At 40.3% G+C, this 17,888-nt stretch overlaps 1 protein-coding gene across 1 annotated transcript; it reads right to left on the bottom strand.

Annotated features, from left to right (window-relative positions):
* Positions 1-4,101: 4,101 nt before the first annotated feature.
* On the bottom strand, positions 4,102-15,580 carry LOC124004361 (interferon-induced GTP-binding protein Mx2). The gene is made up of 12 exons (XM_046313203.1): positions 15,302-15,580; positions 11,655-11,792; positions 11,326-11,480; positions 11,034-11,172; positions 10,711-10,909; positions 7,733-7,811; positions 7,493-7,615; positions 7,270-7,408; positions 6,797-6,955; positions 6,213-6,289; positions 5,796-6,080; positions 4,102-5,696 (listed from the first exon to the last, which is right to left on the bottom strand). Exons 1-12 carry the CDS (start codon positions 15,489-15,491, stop codon positions 5,472-5,474), a joined length of 1,908 nt encoding a protein of 635 aa, XP_046169159.1. The 5' UTR covers positions 15,492-15,580; the 3' UTR covers positions 4,102-5,471.
* Between the last annotated feature and the right edge of the window lie 2,308 nt (positions 15,581-17,888).

Genomic DNA, 17,888 nt, shown 5'->3' with positions numbered 1-17,888 from the left:
AAGTACATTTTGTGGCTGTTGGGTTGCACCTGCATATATATATATATATATATATATATATATATATATATATATATATATATATATATATATATATATATATATACATATGCGCACGCACACACACAAAAATAGATATGTGTGTGTGTTGAATAAGTGGAACACTCGAGATAACTTTTTTTCATTTTTTTCAGTTAATACTCATACATTGACTCGGTCAGCAATCTTCTGCCATGCCAGTCCACATTCTTTTGCTGCTGCTAATGTATTGCTTTTTTTCTTAAATATATACTCATATTTGCTTTGCTTTATCTTGGCTAGGTCGCAGTTGTAAATGAGAACGTGTTCTCAACTAGCTTACCTGGTTAAATAAAGGTGGAAGAAAAATAATATATAGATATATTCTGCATATGCGTTCATTAAGATTTCTTACTCCACTGGTGAGAAGTAGGAGGTTTGAGCCCTTTTTTCTCCTGTTGCCATGATGAATCATGTTCTCTGCATTCCATTGATGAGGGCTTTTTATCTCCCCATGCACATGCTTTACTCAGGGTTAACTTAACTCAGAGTTGATTGAACTAATTGTTATCACCTGTTCTGAAACTGAAAACTCTGAGTTTGACAGCTCAGACAGAGTTAGTTAACTTAGAGTTCAGGTTTAAACTCAGAGTTTGTTAAACCTGCTTTCTGAAACAGGGCCCAGGTGAAATATTTAGTCAGATTGGCTAGTTACTTGTCATTAAAAGCCTAAAGGGGATATCAGCAGTTTCTAGATCCATCTTTGGACTGTTAAATTAATGATATGTACCCATTGATTCTTGAAGATATAACTTATAAAATACCTTATGAGCTTAGTTCAACCGTCATTCAACCGCCACTAGAACCCCAAATAAAAGCTTGTTTTACTCCAATGTTTGTAAACAAAGTAAGTGTAAACAAACACAGTATAGCCTCAAACTATAGCATGGATGGTCAGTCCTTGCATCCATAGCTCTGGCTATGAATTTGAGAGTGGTAACATTTCTCCAGCCCCGTCCCATAGCTTTTTACCCAAACTGGAACATGGAAGATGCTTTACTGTTTCTACTGCTGATTGCAGCTTCAAGTGCTTTTCATTTGCTTCATATTGTAACCTGCAATAGGCTCGATGTGAGTGCAGTATAATGAAAAGACTGGCTCCTACTACACTGACCAAGGGCTTTTGGTCTTGCTGGCAAAGGCTAATTACCTTTCAGTTAGACCAAAAGGCCTGACGGCTCTTATTCATAGCGCAACAGTTTGTCCGAGAATTTGGTCTTTCCTTTGCAGGTAAAGTACTATTGAAAAACAGATTAAAAGTAGACAATACGGTTGCTGTGTTTCTTGTTTTCCTAAGCATATTTACCATAAATACCAATAATAATAATTAGGTGGGCGCTTATACTTGTCGTATATTGTGTCATTCTGCACCATGTTATTTTAATTGTTCATAGGTATAAACACAACTGGACCACAGAAGGGTGGGAGGAGCCCAGCAGATCTAATTCTGGCAGTTAAAGACGTCTTCAATTCTAAATGTAATATGTTTTAGTTTAAAGTGATTTCCTTTCTGACAATAGCAAACAGCAGATTCATTTAGTCACATCAATAGATTATAGATACATTTTGTCACATCAATAGATACCAGATACATTTGGTCACATCAATTATTGCAGACTAAACGTAATTGTATTGTTTAGTGTTACCAATAATGTAGTATATAACATTTGATGTTTGATATCTACAGTATGTATGTATGTATGTATGTTATCCATGCCAAGTTCTCTGTATCTACCCTGTTAGATGAATGTGGTGGAAAAGATCAGGTTCCCCTACCGCTCTTTTGAGGGGATCATCGTCATGTCTGGGGCATGAGTTTACCATCAAGAGACCGTGATCTTTTGGAAAGAAGCAGCTGGAAGACATACTGGCAAAGGGCAGGGGACTTCAAATTTGAAATTAGTAGGTGTAAATTAGTTATAATAAAACATTTATTATAACACGAAGAGAGCGGTATGAGATCTCTCTCAACAATGGACAACAGAGTGCAGCAGGAAATGTCAAGGTAACAGACGTCTAAACCCCTTCACTGCCTGGGTTCCTATCTGGTGTATTTGGAATGGTATGTGTGTGTGCGTACTTTCCCCAAATCTTCCCGTACCTTCCTAACATTCCCTTTCCCTCACAATTTCCTGTACAAAGTCGACAACATGTCGATAAATGACTCAGAATGGCCTTTAGGGTTTATAGCAGCAGTCATCATTTCGTTGTCACTTAGGTTACAGGCAAGTGCTGGAAATTGCACCCCAGTGCTGATGTCTAATGGAAGCTCTCTGCTTGCCCAGTTGAAGTCAGTGCCCTTTAATGAGGCAGGTTGCTTGAATAAAACACAAAATGTATGTATTAAAAAAATATCTTTGTGTGTTGTATGAATTACCTCCATATCGCACATTACCAATTTCCCACAACTGGTTGGGAGTGCAGTTCTGCTCAGTGCTCTGTGGATGGTAGTTCCATCCCTCTGTGAATGAGTACAGGTCTGTCTGAAGGCGTGACAAGTACACATACTCTTTACGTTATAATAAAAGTTTTAACCAAGCATGTTTTTATTGAAATTACACATTGAATAACACTGCAATCAATCGAAGCTGTTGTTGTCAACATATTTTCCACTCCATTGTTACATTTTGCAATTTAGCTAAGCCTAACAAATAACACATTTATCACAGCCTTTAACATGTTTGTAATTATTTACAACCAGCAAATTATACAAACAACCTTTGCGGTGAGCTTTAACTCTGATTTAATAGATTGTACTACAAAACTGACTCCTAGTTTAGTCTCTTAACTTCTTCAAAAAAAAAATTAACCACACAGGACACCCACTTCGACATTGGCCCCTTTCAGCCTGGATGAAAATTGGCGTTCTGCAATCAAATAACTTTTTCTGAAAATGTAAAAGATATTTGAGCTGTGTTCTGGTGAGAGAAACCAAAATCGCATTGGCCAGCACACAAACAGTAAGTGTGTGTCATATACTAACAATTACTTGTTTCCATCACAGACTCTCAGAGCTCTTTGGCTGTGGCAGGATCTGGTGCCAAGACAGCCTGCTGTTGATAGGGAGGCTGTGAAGGCTGGGCCTGCTGGATGGCAGTCAGCAGAGAGGGAAACCAGATAAGCGTGTCCATCTTCACATAAAATGAATGACCTTAAGTGACTGATTAGATAGAGGACTATTAAGGATGATCTGAAAGGTGCCTCACTAAGGACTTTTGCAACAGGAACAGGGACGTAAGGGTAATAGGATGCCACAGCTGGGACAGAGGAGTGTTGGCAGCTGTGTAAACAATTAAAACAATTACATTTCTACACTAAACTTGAGAAGAAAATCAACACTTTCATGTAATTTCAGTGTACAAGTAAGCTAACTCATATTGTAACGGCTTTCCTCCTCCTCTTCTGAGGAGGAGTAGCAAGGATCGGACCAAGACGCAGCGTGGTAAGTGTCCATGATACTTTAATAATAATAATAATAATAATAAGTATGATTCTCAATCAGAGACATCTAATGACACCTGCTTCTGATTGAGAACCATACCAGGCCAAACACAAAACACAACATAGAAAAACGAACATATTACAACCCACCCAACTCACGCCCTGACAATACTAAAATAAAAACATAAGACCCCACTCCATCATACTCTTTACCCGCTTCTTAACCCGCCTCCGTGGTGCCTTTCGAGCTGCGACCCTTGCCGCCGACCTCAGACTGGGGACCCTGGCAACAGCTCTGGTGGACATTCCTGCAGTCAGCATGTCTATTGCACACTCCCTCAAAACTTGAGACATCTGTGGCAATGTGCTGTGTGACAAAACTGCTAATTTTAGAGTGGCCTTTTATTTTCCCCAGCACAAGGTGCACCTGTGTAATGATCATGCTGTTTAATCAGCTTCTTGATATGCCACAACTGTCAGGTGAATAGATTATCTTGGCAAATGAGAAATTATCGCTAACAGGGATGGAAACCAATTTGTGCACAACATTTGAGAGAAATAAGCTTTTAGCGCATATGGAACATTTCTGCGATCTTTTATTTCAGCTCATGAAACAAACACTTTACATGTTGCGTTTATATTTTTGTTCCGTGTATAATCCATGGTATACAATGATGTACCCTTATTATATTGGGACATTCGTTGGGACCTCTTCATCTGCAGACAGGTTTAAAATATAAAAAAATCCATCTGTCTCCATATATCAAGAGATGGCATATGATGTTTCTGTGAGATACCCGATTGGTTGGATGATGCTGTTCTTGTCAATTATCCTGAAAAAACAATCAATCCTGCATCGTTAACACTATGGAAAGGTCAAATACTTTATTATCTAATCAAATCAAATTGTATTTGTCACATGTTTAGCAGATGTGTAGCTAAATACTTGTAATCTAAATGTTGAAAGAGTGTGGGCGACAGAGAGAAACAAAATGGTGCCATTTGAGGTGGGCGCTGGAGATGAGGGTGTGAACAGGTGAGTGGGGTGATGTGAATATTTGTGAGTCCGAATGTTTTTGTTTGTTTGTGGATGTTTTGTATTGTTAGAAAAAACAATGGGAAAAAAACTAGTCCAATATAGGATTCCAATAGGATTCTGGTAGAGGTGATACAAAATCATATAGGACTGCAATAATTGTATAGGGTCTGATAGGATTACTTTTGATTCCCAATAGGAAAAAACAGTCCAATATAATTCCAATAGGATTCTGAATGCACCAATTTGTAAGTCGCTCTGGATAAGAGCGTCTGCTAAATGACTTAAATGTAAAATGTAAATTCTAATACAGGTGACACAACATCCTATAGGACTGTGAGAATCCTATAGAATCCAATATGATTACTTGTTTATTTCCAATAGATTCTAATAGGATTCTAAAAGGATTCTGATAGAGGTGACGAGATTCTATTGAAAAAAATCACTAATCCTATAGGATTTTTTTCACAAGGGCTGAAATGATGTAGAAACAATGTTGATTCAAACAGTTTTTGCCCAGTGGGTAAGTTGATGTTCTGTGATCCCCACAGGCCCATCCAAACATGATAAAGAGGAAGCACGTTAAATAATTAAACATATTTTTTCAGAAATATAAACTATAAAACACAAGTGAAAATATCAGAAATAAATTATACATTGCCTATTAATAAAAAGATTGCACTTCCTTCTCTGTTCCGAAATGCTATCAGGCAGCTTTCCACTCCACCAGGTAGGCTAGCTGCATTTGAGTTTAATATTATAATCCAAAAAACGATAACAAAGAACTTGACTGCATAGTAACTTTATTATAACTTAGATAACAGAATCTACCCCAAACCTCAATGCCTACCTCCATTAACCAACCTATCTGAAGTTAGACAAGACCATCCTAAATGTTAACAAGCAGCTGTCCATACTAGAACTCCACTAGATAGTTGCGTGCCCTCTTCAGGCGTTTGAGCTTGCTCTGCAGTGCAGCCCTCTTGCTGCCGATGTCGATGTCCTCCTTCAGCAGCTGCTCAATGTTGTCCTTCTCCTGCAGAGTCTGAAGCATCTCCCTCTGCAGCTGGGAAGCAAACTCCTGCAGCACCAGGTAGCGGATCACCATGGGAATCTGATCAGCCAGACGCTGACTGGCAATCTGGCAAAGAAAAAAAAAAGAACAGGAGTGTATCAGCTCTTGGGCATGAGACAATGAACTTCTTTTAACAGTAGCCTGCTGTAAATCCTCCTGACTTACATGATAATAGGACTTGAGGTGCAGCATCATCTCCCGTAGGGTAGCATGGGTGTCAAGGCCGTTGACAGTACTCCTTACAGAGACAACAGAGAACCCTTTCTGACTCCCTAAATGATTTTTAACTAACTCTCCCTCCTCCAATTCTTCCTCCTCCCTTTTCCTCTTCTTCAGGCTGGAGCTGTAGGTGCTGTCCTGTGTGTACACTATCAGCTCCATCTTGAACTGAGTCCTCAACGTGGACTCAGCCATAGACTCCTTCTCCTGCTTGATGGTCTCGATCTTAGTCTGAAGGCCCAAGAACGAGTTATTCAATGTGTTATCTCCGCATCTTGTTTAGGTTTAACTTGATGGCCAGCTGTGGCAATATATATGGAAAAGTATGGGAAAGTATATAGAAACAGTTATGAAAACAGTTACCTTTGCTGTTTTCAGAAGGATAGGGAAACCTGTGAAGCTGTTCTGAGCCAGCAGTATGAACGCTTTCCTAGCAGCATCTAGAAAAGGTAAGAAACACCACTGTGATACATACAGATGTAGGATCTTAATTTGATCACTCTTTTGTTGCTAAGAATTTTCCTGCACTGCAGGAAATGCAGATGAGCTTCATGATTTACATAAATCCACTGAAAACACACAATAACACAAGGTTATATTAACCGTATTGCATACACACACATAATTGTTTAATTGTATTGTTTGTATATTGTTGTATTTAACATTTCTGTGACTGTCCTTGTTTATCAGTGTATCACTATTTTGTTACTTGTCATATTATGTGTTTCTTATGGACTGCAGGAACATTTTGCTGCGACAATACTGGTCAAACTAAGATCTGACATCAGTAGGACTCAAAACTACTACCAAACTCAAAGATAGACTACATTCTTGGATGTAAATCATTTTGGTGGCTTCATGGTTGAATCAAACCCAATGACTGGGTTTCAGGATAAGTTAAAAAATATATATATATTTTTAAAAGATCTATGTACTCAATACTATACCTGAAATCTCCTTCAGTTTCTTGACTGCTGGTTCCTCCAGTTGTTTGATCTGGTCTTTCACCATCACCTCAAAGGTCTTGTAGTTGATGAACCCTGGCAGCTCCCTTCCACGGTACTTCTTCTCATAATCATCCACTTCTTTTTCAATCTTCTTTTTAACTGCAATATGAGGCATCCACATTATCCTGTTGTTTAACCTAAACGTGTGAGTGTCAGCATTCAATGTGATTTTAGATTCACAAGAAAGATGCTATGAGGCTACATTATTTTTATACATCTATGTTTACAATCTACAACTTTGATATGATATTTTGTTTGTCTTGAAATATCTGGGCACTACATTTGACATTTTGATGATGGATAACACAGGAAAAGAAAACATTTTGATATAAATGGCAACTCTCGGTTCCCAAACTTCCTGACCCAGTGTTTATGGCCAATGTTTGATTGGTGTATGAGAATTGTGTACTCACAGTTCTTTCCAGAGCGATCCACGTGTGCCTTCCATTTCCCGAACTCTGTTCTGAGTGTGGAGAAGACATTGATGTCTCCACTTTTCAGCTCCTCCCCAGTGCTCAGGTTAATGGCATCCTGGGTGAACAAAGTCACTTTCTGCCACACGGAAAGAGGAAGTATCACGTGTCAGTGTATCCTAAGAATGAGGAACTATGATTGCTTTGAGCTTCAGGGACTCACATCGATCAGAAAATACAGCCGTTCTTTTGGGTCTTCAGGGGGTCCGGTACCACATTTCTCCAGAGTGGTGCGTGTCTCCTCCAGCTTTTCCTCAATCTGCTCTTTTAGACGAGGCATGGATTTCTAAACACAAAGAAAGACATTCAAACAAGCATATAACAATACACCCTGCAAATAATCACGGTATATTCACATAAAGCCAGAGAGGTACAGGGACATCATAATGTAAGAATAATTCACCTCGATATGTTGCACTAGTTCAAGAGTTAATTTCTCCGCCAGTTTAGGGATGGTGGCATGCCCCTCATCATAAAGTGTGCTACATAAAGGATAGAGAAAATGTGAAAAAACAATGCAAACCTTTCAGAAAATGTTGATGCATTTGTCAGACAATAAGACAACAACAACAACAACAACAACAACCACACAGATCTGAAAATTATAGGGGAGACAGCCTAAAAACACACCGGTAGGATTGTCAGACGTTTTCCATCAACAATACTTAGCAACTCTGAACATAATGTCACAGTCAATCTCTTTTGTGCTCACACAGCAAAGACCTTGAAGTCATTAACCAGTCAGAATTGTTCAAATAACTCAAACCAGAAGGCGGCAATAGTGTTGCTTGGAAATGCATGTCTGTGTGTGTTGCTTTATGGTCTAGTCCAGGTATTCCCAAACTGGGGTACGCGCAATGCCGTTGGGGGTACGCCAAATAAAAATGATTGATTAAAAAATATATATATAATTCTTCACATTTTTAAACAGTTATATTTTCCAACAGGGCTATACATTTGGGTAAGGTTTTTTTCTCGCCTGAGTAGCCTCATTTCACTGCCAAAAATTTAATTAAACCATCTAGTAAACCATCTAGTTTAACTTTGTTAAAGCAAGGCCCCTGAACTCTCATGTGTTTTCTGCACAATGCAATGATATGGGCAGCGACCATGTAACGCTTTTACAATGTAAAAGTGTGCTGGTTATCAAGGGGCAAAGTATTGACACGTTATTTTGAATTGAGAGACGAGCTTAAAGTTTTCTTTACTGACCGCTTGCATGATGTTGAGTTTCTCACACGACTGGTCTATCTGGGTGATATTTTTTCGCCTCAATGATCTGAATCTAGGATTACAAGGACTCTCCACAACTATATTCAATGTGCAGGACAAAATTGAGGCTATGATTAAGAAGTTGGAGCTCTTCTCTGTCTGCATTAACAAGGACAACACACAGGTCTTTCCATCATTCTATGATTTGTTTGTGTGCAAATGAACTCAAGCTCACAGACAATGTCAAATGTGATATAGAGAAACACCTGAGTGAGTTGGGTGCGCAATTACGCAGGTACTTTCCCGAAACGGATGACACAAAAAACTGGACTCGTTATCCCTTTTATGCCCTGCATCCAGTCTACTTACCGAGACGTGAACAAGAGAGCCTCATCGAAATTTCAACATGCGGTTCTGTGAAAATGTAATTTAATCAGAAGCCACCACCAGATTTCTGGATTGGGCTGCGCTCAGAGTATCCTGCCTTGGCAAATCGTGCTGTTAAGACACTGATGCCCTTTGCAACCACATACCTATGTAAGAGTGGATTCTCGGCCCTCACTAGCATGAAAACTAAATACAGGCACAGACTGTGTGTGGAAAATTATTTAAGATGGAGACTCTCTCCAATACAACCCAACATTGCAGAGTTATGTGTATCCTTACAAGCACACCCTTCTCATTAACTTGTGGTGAGTTGTTCACAATTTTCAATTAACAAATAAGGTTTTATATGTAAGATGGTGAAATAAAGAGAAAAATTATTGATTATTATTATTTGTGCCCTGGTCCTATAAAAGCTCTTTGTCACTTCCCACGAGCCGAGTTGTGACAAAAATTCACACTCATTCTTATGTTTAATAAATGTATAACATATTGTGTGTGTGGCAGGCTTACAATGATGGCAAAAAAACAACATTTGAGAGTGCGCTGACCCTGGTGCTAGATGGGGTACGTAGCCGGAGGTTGAATGTTTGAAGGGGTACAGGACTATAAAAAGTTTGGGAACCACTGGTCTAGTCAATAGCTAGCTGCGCTAATGTTGCTATTGTTGTAGAAAGCCCTTGTTGATACTAGCCAGATGGCACCAGCTAGATAACTAGCTAGCAATATTTTAATTCACTCTCCATAATTGCATAGTGCCCATAGATACATTTTTAGCTACCTGGCTAACGTTAGCTAAATTGTTAGCATGATTCGCTCGCTACCTGTTGTGCTAGCTAGGTAAAGTAATGACACTGCATTGATATTCGGCATCCAGCTACAGGCAGCTGCTTCATGGAAACATATCCATTGTGATTTAATTATAATGTTACTGACTATAGTGGCCAGATAGCTAGCTTGGTAAAGCATTTAGTGTTATGCGCATTGTGCTGCACTTATTACCACTCCCTTAATTTCATATGAGGTGTGTGTGACTGCCTTTCTCAGTTAGGAAGCTAACTAATAAGCTAGTGCACATTGTCAAACCTAACAACAACAACAAAACTCCTTTGTTTTTTGTGCTTGAAGAACAATTCTCATGAAAAGGGTGGATGAGACTGGAAAAATTGCCCTATTTTTTCTTTTTTTCTTGTCACTCCCCTCACAAGAAACTATAGCAGTTTTGAAACGGCAGTAAAAGTGCAGTAACTGTAGTATTTTGGACGCAGTCGTTACAGAATAACTGCAGTGTACTGCACTGTAACTGCAGCTGCATTGAAAAATTACTGCAGTAAAAAAACGGGGTTATTTTGAACGCAGTATTTGCAGCATACTGAAGTTATACTGCACTCTGACTACAATCGTTCTTCGTAAGGGTCCAGTCGCCTCCCCCACGTGGAGGTCTGTGCTCTCTGATTGGCTCAAAGTCAAGCTGTTGGCCACAGCTGAGCATTGCAATTCTACAAGTAGAAACTGCAGTTTCATCGGTACCAGGTCGGTACACAGCAGGTACGAATTTTATTCTAGCAAGAGAAGGAAAGGCCTCATACTGTGATCAGTACCTATCGGCAGTCTCAGATTCTCAGTGTGTTTCATGCTTAAGATGGTCTGGCTCGATGGCTGGAATCTTTGGTAAATCTTGTTATCTCGTGGGGTAAAGAGCAATAATTGGCCACAGAATGTTCATGACTAATTGTCAGCCCTCTGTATACCAGACTTAAGCACACTTCAACCCAGAGGACCAACCTGAGATGAGCGTGGTCTTTGAAGAAAGCCTTCTCCCTCTCTGTGGCCTCGGTCAGTGAGACACGCTCCATGATCTCTTTCTGTCCCCTGCACTTGACTATCATGTAGCCCTTTTTCAGGTGGATAACCTCATTATGAACTATGTCCACCACCGTCTCCTCTGTGCCTTTGTCTACCAGGTCAGGCTTGGTCAGGATGCCTGTTCAATGGGAAACACACACAAATCTCACTCATTAAAGTCAACACAAGTCAACATGGTTTATAATCACCATTACACAAGAGCTTGCTTCATAATAGTTGAGTAAATAATAAAGGGGGATTACCTAATGTCCTTCCACCTTGAGGGTCCACCTCTTGTGCCATCTTCAAAGCCTCTGTGGTTGCAATGTCAACGTTGCATGGCACAACCACCAAGTTGATTGTTTCTTGCTTTGTGATGAACTTCCGTATCAGTATCTTAATCTGGAAATGCCAAAGATTATTATACTGTACATAACGTGTGGTGGTGGGGGGGGGGGGGTACGTGTCATTTTGGCTTCTGCTCTAAAACTGGGGTGACAAATGAACAGTGTATTCCCACTAACATTGGGGGTGGGGTGGAGGTACTGTATGTACCTGTTCCCCAATGTTCTCAGGTTGACCCTTGACAGCTACCCGGGCGATGCCTGGCAAGTCGATGAGTGTGAGGTCTGGGATGTCAGGGGAGCCAATCTCTAGGCTGATGAGGTCATCACTGATACCCACCCCCACACCTGCCATTTCATCCTGGGCTGGAGGGGGGGAATAAGAATACAGGTGCCTTAGAACTAGTTTACTGTACTAACAGTTAATGATATTTTGAATGGTTTTAGGTATACATGAAAAGAGTATGTTAGTGAAGAATAATGACTCAGTTTAGACGCTTGAAGTAATGAGATTGGGTCAATGACAGTGACCACACCCACCTTTCCGAATTTTGTTCTCCACATCAGAGGGATCCTCAATCTCCTCCTCATGGTCTTGGTAGCTGATTTTTCCGTGCCATTCCTCTCCTTCTTTCTTCCTCTTCATCTTCAGCTCGAGAGGGCATCGTGTTACAATACCTGTCAGAGTTGACAGAGGAGGAGTGTAAAAGAGATTAGATGACTCTGCATGAAACCCAGAGAAAAACAGCCCATATACATCACCCTGTCAGAGAGTTCATTGGAAGAAGAGGAGTGAGAGAGAGAAGAACAAAAAGAATATCAACTTACAGTGCCTTCGGTGTTGATATGTTACAGCCTTACACTAAAATGAATTACATTTTTTTTAAATCCTCAGAAATCTACACACAATAACCGAAATGACAAAGCGAAAACAGGTTTTTAGACATTTTTGCAAATGCATTGAAAATAAAAAACAGAAATAGCTTATTTACGTAAGTATTCAGACCCTTTGCTATGAGGCTCGAAATTGAGCTCAGGTTCATCCTGTTTCCATTGATCATCCTTGAGATGTTTCTACAACTTGATTGGAGTCCACCTATGGTAAATTTGATTGATTGGACATGATTTGGAAAGGCACACACCTGTCTATATAAAGTCCCACAGTTGACAGTGTATGTCAGAGCAAAAACCAAATGATCAGGTCGAAGGAATTGTCCGAAGAGCTTCGAGACTGTATTGTGTCGTAGGCACAGGTCTGGGGAAGGGTACCAAAAAGTGTCTGAGCATTGAAGGTCCCCAAGAACACAGTGGCCTCCATCATTCTTAAAATGGTAGAAGTTTGGAACCACCAAGCCTCTTCCTAGAGCTGGCCGCCCGGTAAAACTGAGCAATCGGGGAGATCAGGCCTTTATAGTAGAGTGGCCAGACGGAAGCCACTCCTCAGTAAGGCACATGACAGCACTCTTGGAGTTTGCCAAAAGGCACCTACAGACTCTCAGACGATGATAAAAATATTCTATGGTCTTACGAAACTGAGATTGAACTCTTTGGCCTGAATGCAAAGCGTCAGATCTGGGGGAAACCTGGGACCATCCCTAAGGTTAAGCATGGTGGTGGCAGCATCATGCTGTGAGGATGTTTTTCAGTGGTAGGGACTGGGAGACTAGTCAGGATCAAGGCAAAGATGAACGGAACAAAATACAGAGAGATCCTTGATGAAAACCTGCTCCAGAGCACTCAGGACCTCAGACTGGGGAGAAGGTTCACCTTCAAACAGGACAATGACCCTAAGCACACAGCCAAGACAATGCAGGAGTGGCTTCGGGACAAGTCCCTGAATGACATTGAGTGGCCCAGCCAGAGCCCAGACTTGAACCTGATCTAACATTTTTGGAGAGACCTGAAAATAGCTGTGCAGCGATGCTCCCCATCCAACTTGACAGAATCTGCAGAGAAGAATGGCAGAAACTCCCCAAATACAGGTGTGCCAAATTTGTAGCATTATACCCAAGAAGACTCGAGGCTGTAACCACTGCCAAAGGTGCTTCAACCAAGTACTGAGTAAAGGGTCAGGATACTTATGTAAATGTGATACTTCAGTTTTTATTTTTAATACATTAGCAAACATTTATAAAAACCTGTTTTTGCTTTGTCATTATGGAGTAATGTGTGTAGATTGATGAGAGAAAAAAACGATTTAATCAATTTTATAAATGGCTGTAATCTAACAAAATGTGGAAAAAGTCTAGGGGTCTGAATACTTTCCAAAGGCACTGTACATATAAACTATAACATCAGAAACTAAAACATAGAAACTAGCAAACACAATTGCATTTTATCGATGGCAAATTTAATGCACAAAAATACAGTGATGAGATCCTGTATCTGTGACCAACAGATGCATATCTTTATTCCTAGTCATGTGAAATCCATAGATTTGGACCTAATTTATTTATTTCAATTGACTGATTTCCTCATTCGAACTGTAACCCAGTAAAAATCAATGAAATTGTTGCATGTTGCATTTATATTTTTGCTCAGTAAAGTTGATTGCAACATACTGGCTGCGTACTCATAGTATTTATTGGATTACATGCCATTTAGGGACCTACTTTCCCACTGCCCTCATCTCTTTTTTTATATATTTTTTATTAACAACAATAACAATACAGAGGGAACACAAGAGGGAACACAAGTATATATAGATTATATACAATGGACAATTGAGCTAGGGGGTACAATATCACATTACACAAAGACCTTTAATCAGGGACATACATACACTTATAATTCTAACAGCTTTTTTTTAATAGAGTATTTCATTGTCTTAAAATACAGTTCAATTTATTTTTGTAGGGTAAGAAAATGTGTTTTTTTGTTTGTAAATTTACATTTGTGAATATGAAATTTGCCCAAAAGAATAATGAAATGAATTACATAAAAATGTTTCAGCTTATTCCCATCGTAGGTAAAGAATCCAAGCAGTACATCTCTCCACAATAGTGTGAGACCTTCATAAACGTGTTCAATTATAAATCTACTGATGTCTTGCCACCGTTTTCTTACATGAATACAATGACAAAAAAGATGCAACACTGTTACTGGGTGGTTACTACAAAAGGAGCAATTTGAGCAATTCTTCATATAGTGGTTGGCAGGATAATATTTATTAATAATTTTAAAGGAAACTTCCTTAATTCTGTTAACAAGTGTGTGTGTGTGGCAACGTCCTTGGGGCGGCAGGGTAGCCTAGTGGTTAGAGCAAGTTCAAACCCCCAAACTGACAAGGTACAAATCTGTCGTTCTGTCCCTGAACAGGCAGTTAACCCACTGTTCCTAGGTCGTCATTGAAAATAAAAATGTGCTCTTAACTGACTTGCCTCGTTAAATAAAGATAAAAATCCAAACTTTTTTCCAACAGATACTATCAATAAATCCAGTCCAATAAGTCATGACATAAGGTCCTGACATACAACATCCTGCTGAAACAAGGTTGGTATTGCTCTGTTATTGAATGGACCAAAAGAGAAAAACACATATTTCCTACTGATGAGTCAACAGGGACAATAGAAGGCTGGCTCCGAGGGTCAGGTCTTGACACGTTCCTGAATAATAGAGCAACACCTGAGGGAATGGCATCTAAAACAATTGCAAGATCTTTAGGTGTTACACGGACCTTGTAAAGTGATATGAATTCCTTATAACTGAGTAAAATAACCTCCGCATTCACCAGTTGGCTCACCAATATGATATTATTTTGGAACCAATATTCTAAAAACCACTGCCCTCATCTCACCTGTTTCATCAGAATCTAAGTAACTTTTATTCGCCAAGTACACTTACATGGGGCGGCAGGGTAGCCTAGTGGTTAGAGCGTTGGAGGTTGCTATATCAAATTCCCGAGCTGACAAGGTTAAGAAAAATCTGTCTTCTGCCACTGAACAAGGCAGTTAACCCACTGTGCCTAGACGTCATTGAAAATAAGAATTTGTTCGTAACTGACTTGCCTAGTTAAAAAAAGGTACAAAAAATTTGACACGATGAAGCCACAATAAACACATAATTTATAATAATTTACACTATCAACATGTACACTACGTAGAAAAACAACAACTACAGGCACTGTTAACACTATAAACTACACGATAAATTATGCACGTACAGAATGTTCATGAATTATCACTCACCACTACCCCTTGGCAAAGCCACCCCAGACAGCGCCTCCAGCACCGAGCTCTTTCCCGAACTCTGGTCCCCTATCACGGCGATAGCTGGCAGCGCAAGGTCCTTCTCTACGCCAAGGGAGCGTAGAGAGTCGATGAGGTCAATACTAGGACGCACCTTCTCCTCATAATGTTGGTTCAGCGTATAATTCATGATTTGCGATTAATACACTGAAACTGACTACACTGCAACTGACTACTGACTGTACAGGATCTGTAGAAATAGTAATCCCCGGGAAACGATTCTTAACCATAATAGAGTTTCACTTTCAGTTCTTCAACACCGAGGTAACCTGAGTTTCATCTCACTCGATTTTACATACATTTTTTCAAATTTCCTCTGGAGGTGCAGGTGTAGAGGGACCTCGAACTGATGCTAAAGTTCGCACCGGACAGACGCGGGAGTCTATCCAAATCTTGTGTCATTAGTAAGCATTTGAAATAATCAATCATATATTTTTTTAGTTTTAATGGAAATGTAGGTAACAAAAAGTGTCTTTTATGGTCGTCACAATTGTGACCAGTGGGATAATGTGATGTATACTGAATTAACATATTTCTCCTATGCAGTCATGAACATGCTTATATATCCCAGCTGTCACGCCCTTGCAATAGAGAGGCTTTTTATTCTCTATTTTGGTTAGGCCAGGGTGTGACTAATGTGGGCATTCTATGTCCTTTTTTTCTATGTTTTGTATTTCTAGGTCTTGGCTTGGTATGGTTCTCAATCAGGGACAGCTGTCTATCGTTGTCTCTGATTGAGAACCATACTTAGGTACCCTTTTCCCCCACTTGTTTTGTGGGAAGTTAACTTTGTCGTTGTTCAGGGCACATAGCCCAAAGTGTCACGGTTTGGTTTATGGTCTTCATTTGTCGGCGTCATTTTGAATAAAGAACAAATGTATGCTTACCATGCTGCACCTTGGTCCAGTCCTTCAGCCAGCAGTTTTTGATGTCCCATTGGTAGGATATTCATGATCGTACCTTGTCTAATTTATTGTCCAATGATTGCATGTTGGTGAGTAGTATTGACGGTAATGGCAGCTTTCCCATTCGCCTTCTCCAGGTCCTGACCAGGCATCCAGCTTTATTCTCTGTACTTCCTCTTGCAAATAACGGGGATATCGGCCCTTAGGGTTGTTTGGAGAATGTCTTGTGCGTCCTCCTTGTTGTAGAAAAAATCTTTGTCTAATCCAAGGTGAGTGATCGCTGTCCTGATATCCAGAAGCTCTATTTGCCGTGAGATACGTTTGCAGAAACATTATGTACAAAATAAGTTACAAATAACGCAACCCCCCCCCACACACACACGCACACACATAATCGCAAAATTGGTTGGGCGCCCGTAAAACTGCTGCCATTTCTTCGAGCGCCATTTTGAGCTTGATCTTGCTTGATCTTGAGTTTCAGTATGAATACAACTGCTCTGCTCCCCTCAATGCTCTGAAGAAGAAGGATGTGTCTTGGGCTTTTGAAGACTTGAAAGAGGCCCTAACCAAAGCACCAATGGTACTCTCCCATGGCTTCTGCCTGCCCAAAGTACAAACAGATGCCAGTGACATCGGACCTGGTGCTGTTTTGACAAGAGATTGATGGCAATGAGTGAGTTATCGCCTATGGATCAAGACTGTTGAACTCTGCCGAGAATAATTACTCTTGTCTCTGAGCGAGAGTGCCTAGCAGTCATTTGGGCGGTGGAAAAGTGGCAGTCTTTTCTTGAAGGGAGGAAATTCAAGGTCATTACTGACTACTCAGCCCTGGCCTGGATGTTCCACCATCCAAAGCCCAATTCAAGACTGATAGATGGATGATAATACTACATTTTGACTTCCATGTCACCTACAGAAAAGGACAGTGCAACATTGTTCCGGATACTCTCTCCTGCACCCCGGGTTGGGAGGCAGAAGCATGCTGGGACTGGATATCATGGGCCCTTGACTATTGTAGCAAATGGGTTGAATTGTTCCCCATGCGAGAGGCGAAGACCTCGAAGATAGCCTCCATTCTCACTGATGAAATATTCACCAGATGGGGAACGCCAGCATATCTCGTCTCGGACAGAGGAGCACAGTTCACCTCCATTCTTCTCAAACAGGTTTGCCAGCAATGGGGTGTTGTCCAAAAGCTCACTACACTGTACCATCCATAAACAAATCTGTCAGAACACATCAATCGCACATTGAAGACCATGATCACAACCTTCGTGAAGGACAAGCACAACACTTGGGACAGCTGGTTGCCTGAGTTCCGCTTCTCCATCAACACTGCCTGGCAGGAGTCAACAGGTTTCACACCTGCAGAAATTGCTCTCGGGCCGAAGCTGAAAGGTCCGCATGAAAGGCTCATCAGCAAGTCAGCTGATCCTGACCAGAATGCCTACTCACTGCTCGAGAGGCAACAGCTAATGCTGAAATAGGTTAAACGCAATGTCTCTAAATGTCTCCATAAATTGTGAAGCTGTGGAACCAAACCCGAAGTGTTACTGGTTTTCATTAGTAGTTCAATTATTTGTTGAATAAAGCGCTAAAGAAGAAAAGTAGCATTATAACAA

The sequence above is a fragment of the Oncorhynchus gorbuscha genome, linkage group LG18 (assembly GCF_021184085.1).
Source record: "Oncorhynchus gorbuscha isolate QuinsamMale2020 ecotype Even-year linkage group LG18, OgorEven_v1.0, whole genome shotgun sequence".
Taxonomy (NCBI): domain Eukaryota; kingdom Metazoa; phylum Chordata; class Actinopteri; order Salmoniformes; family Salmonidae; genus Oncorhynchus; species Oncorhynchus gorbuscha.
This window is presented reverse-complemented; position numbering and strand designations above follow the sequence as displayed.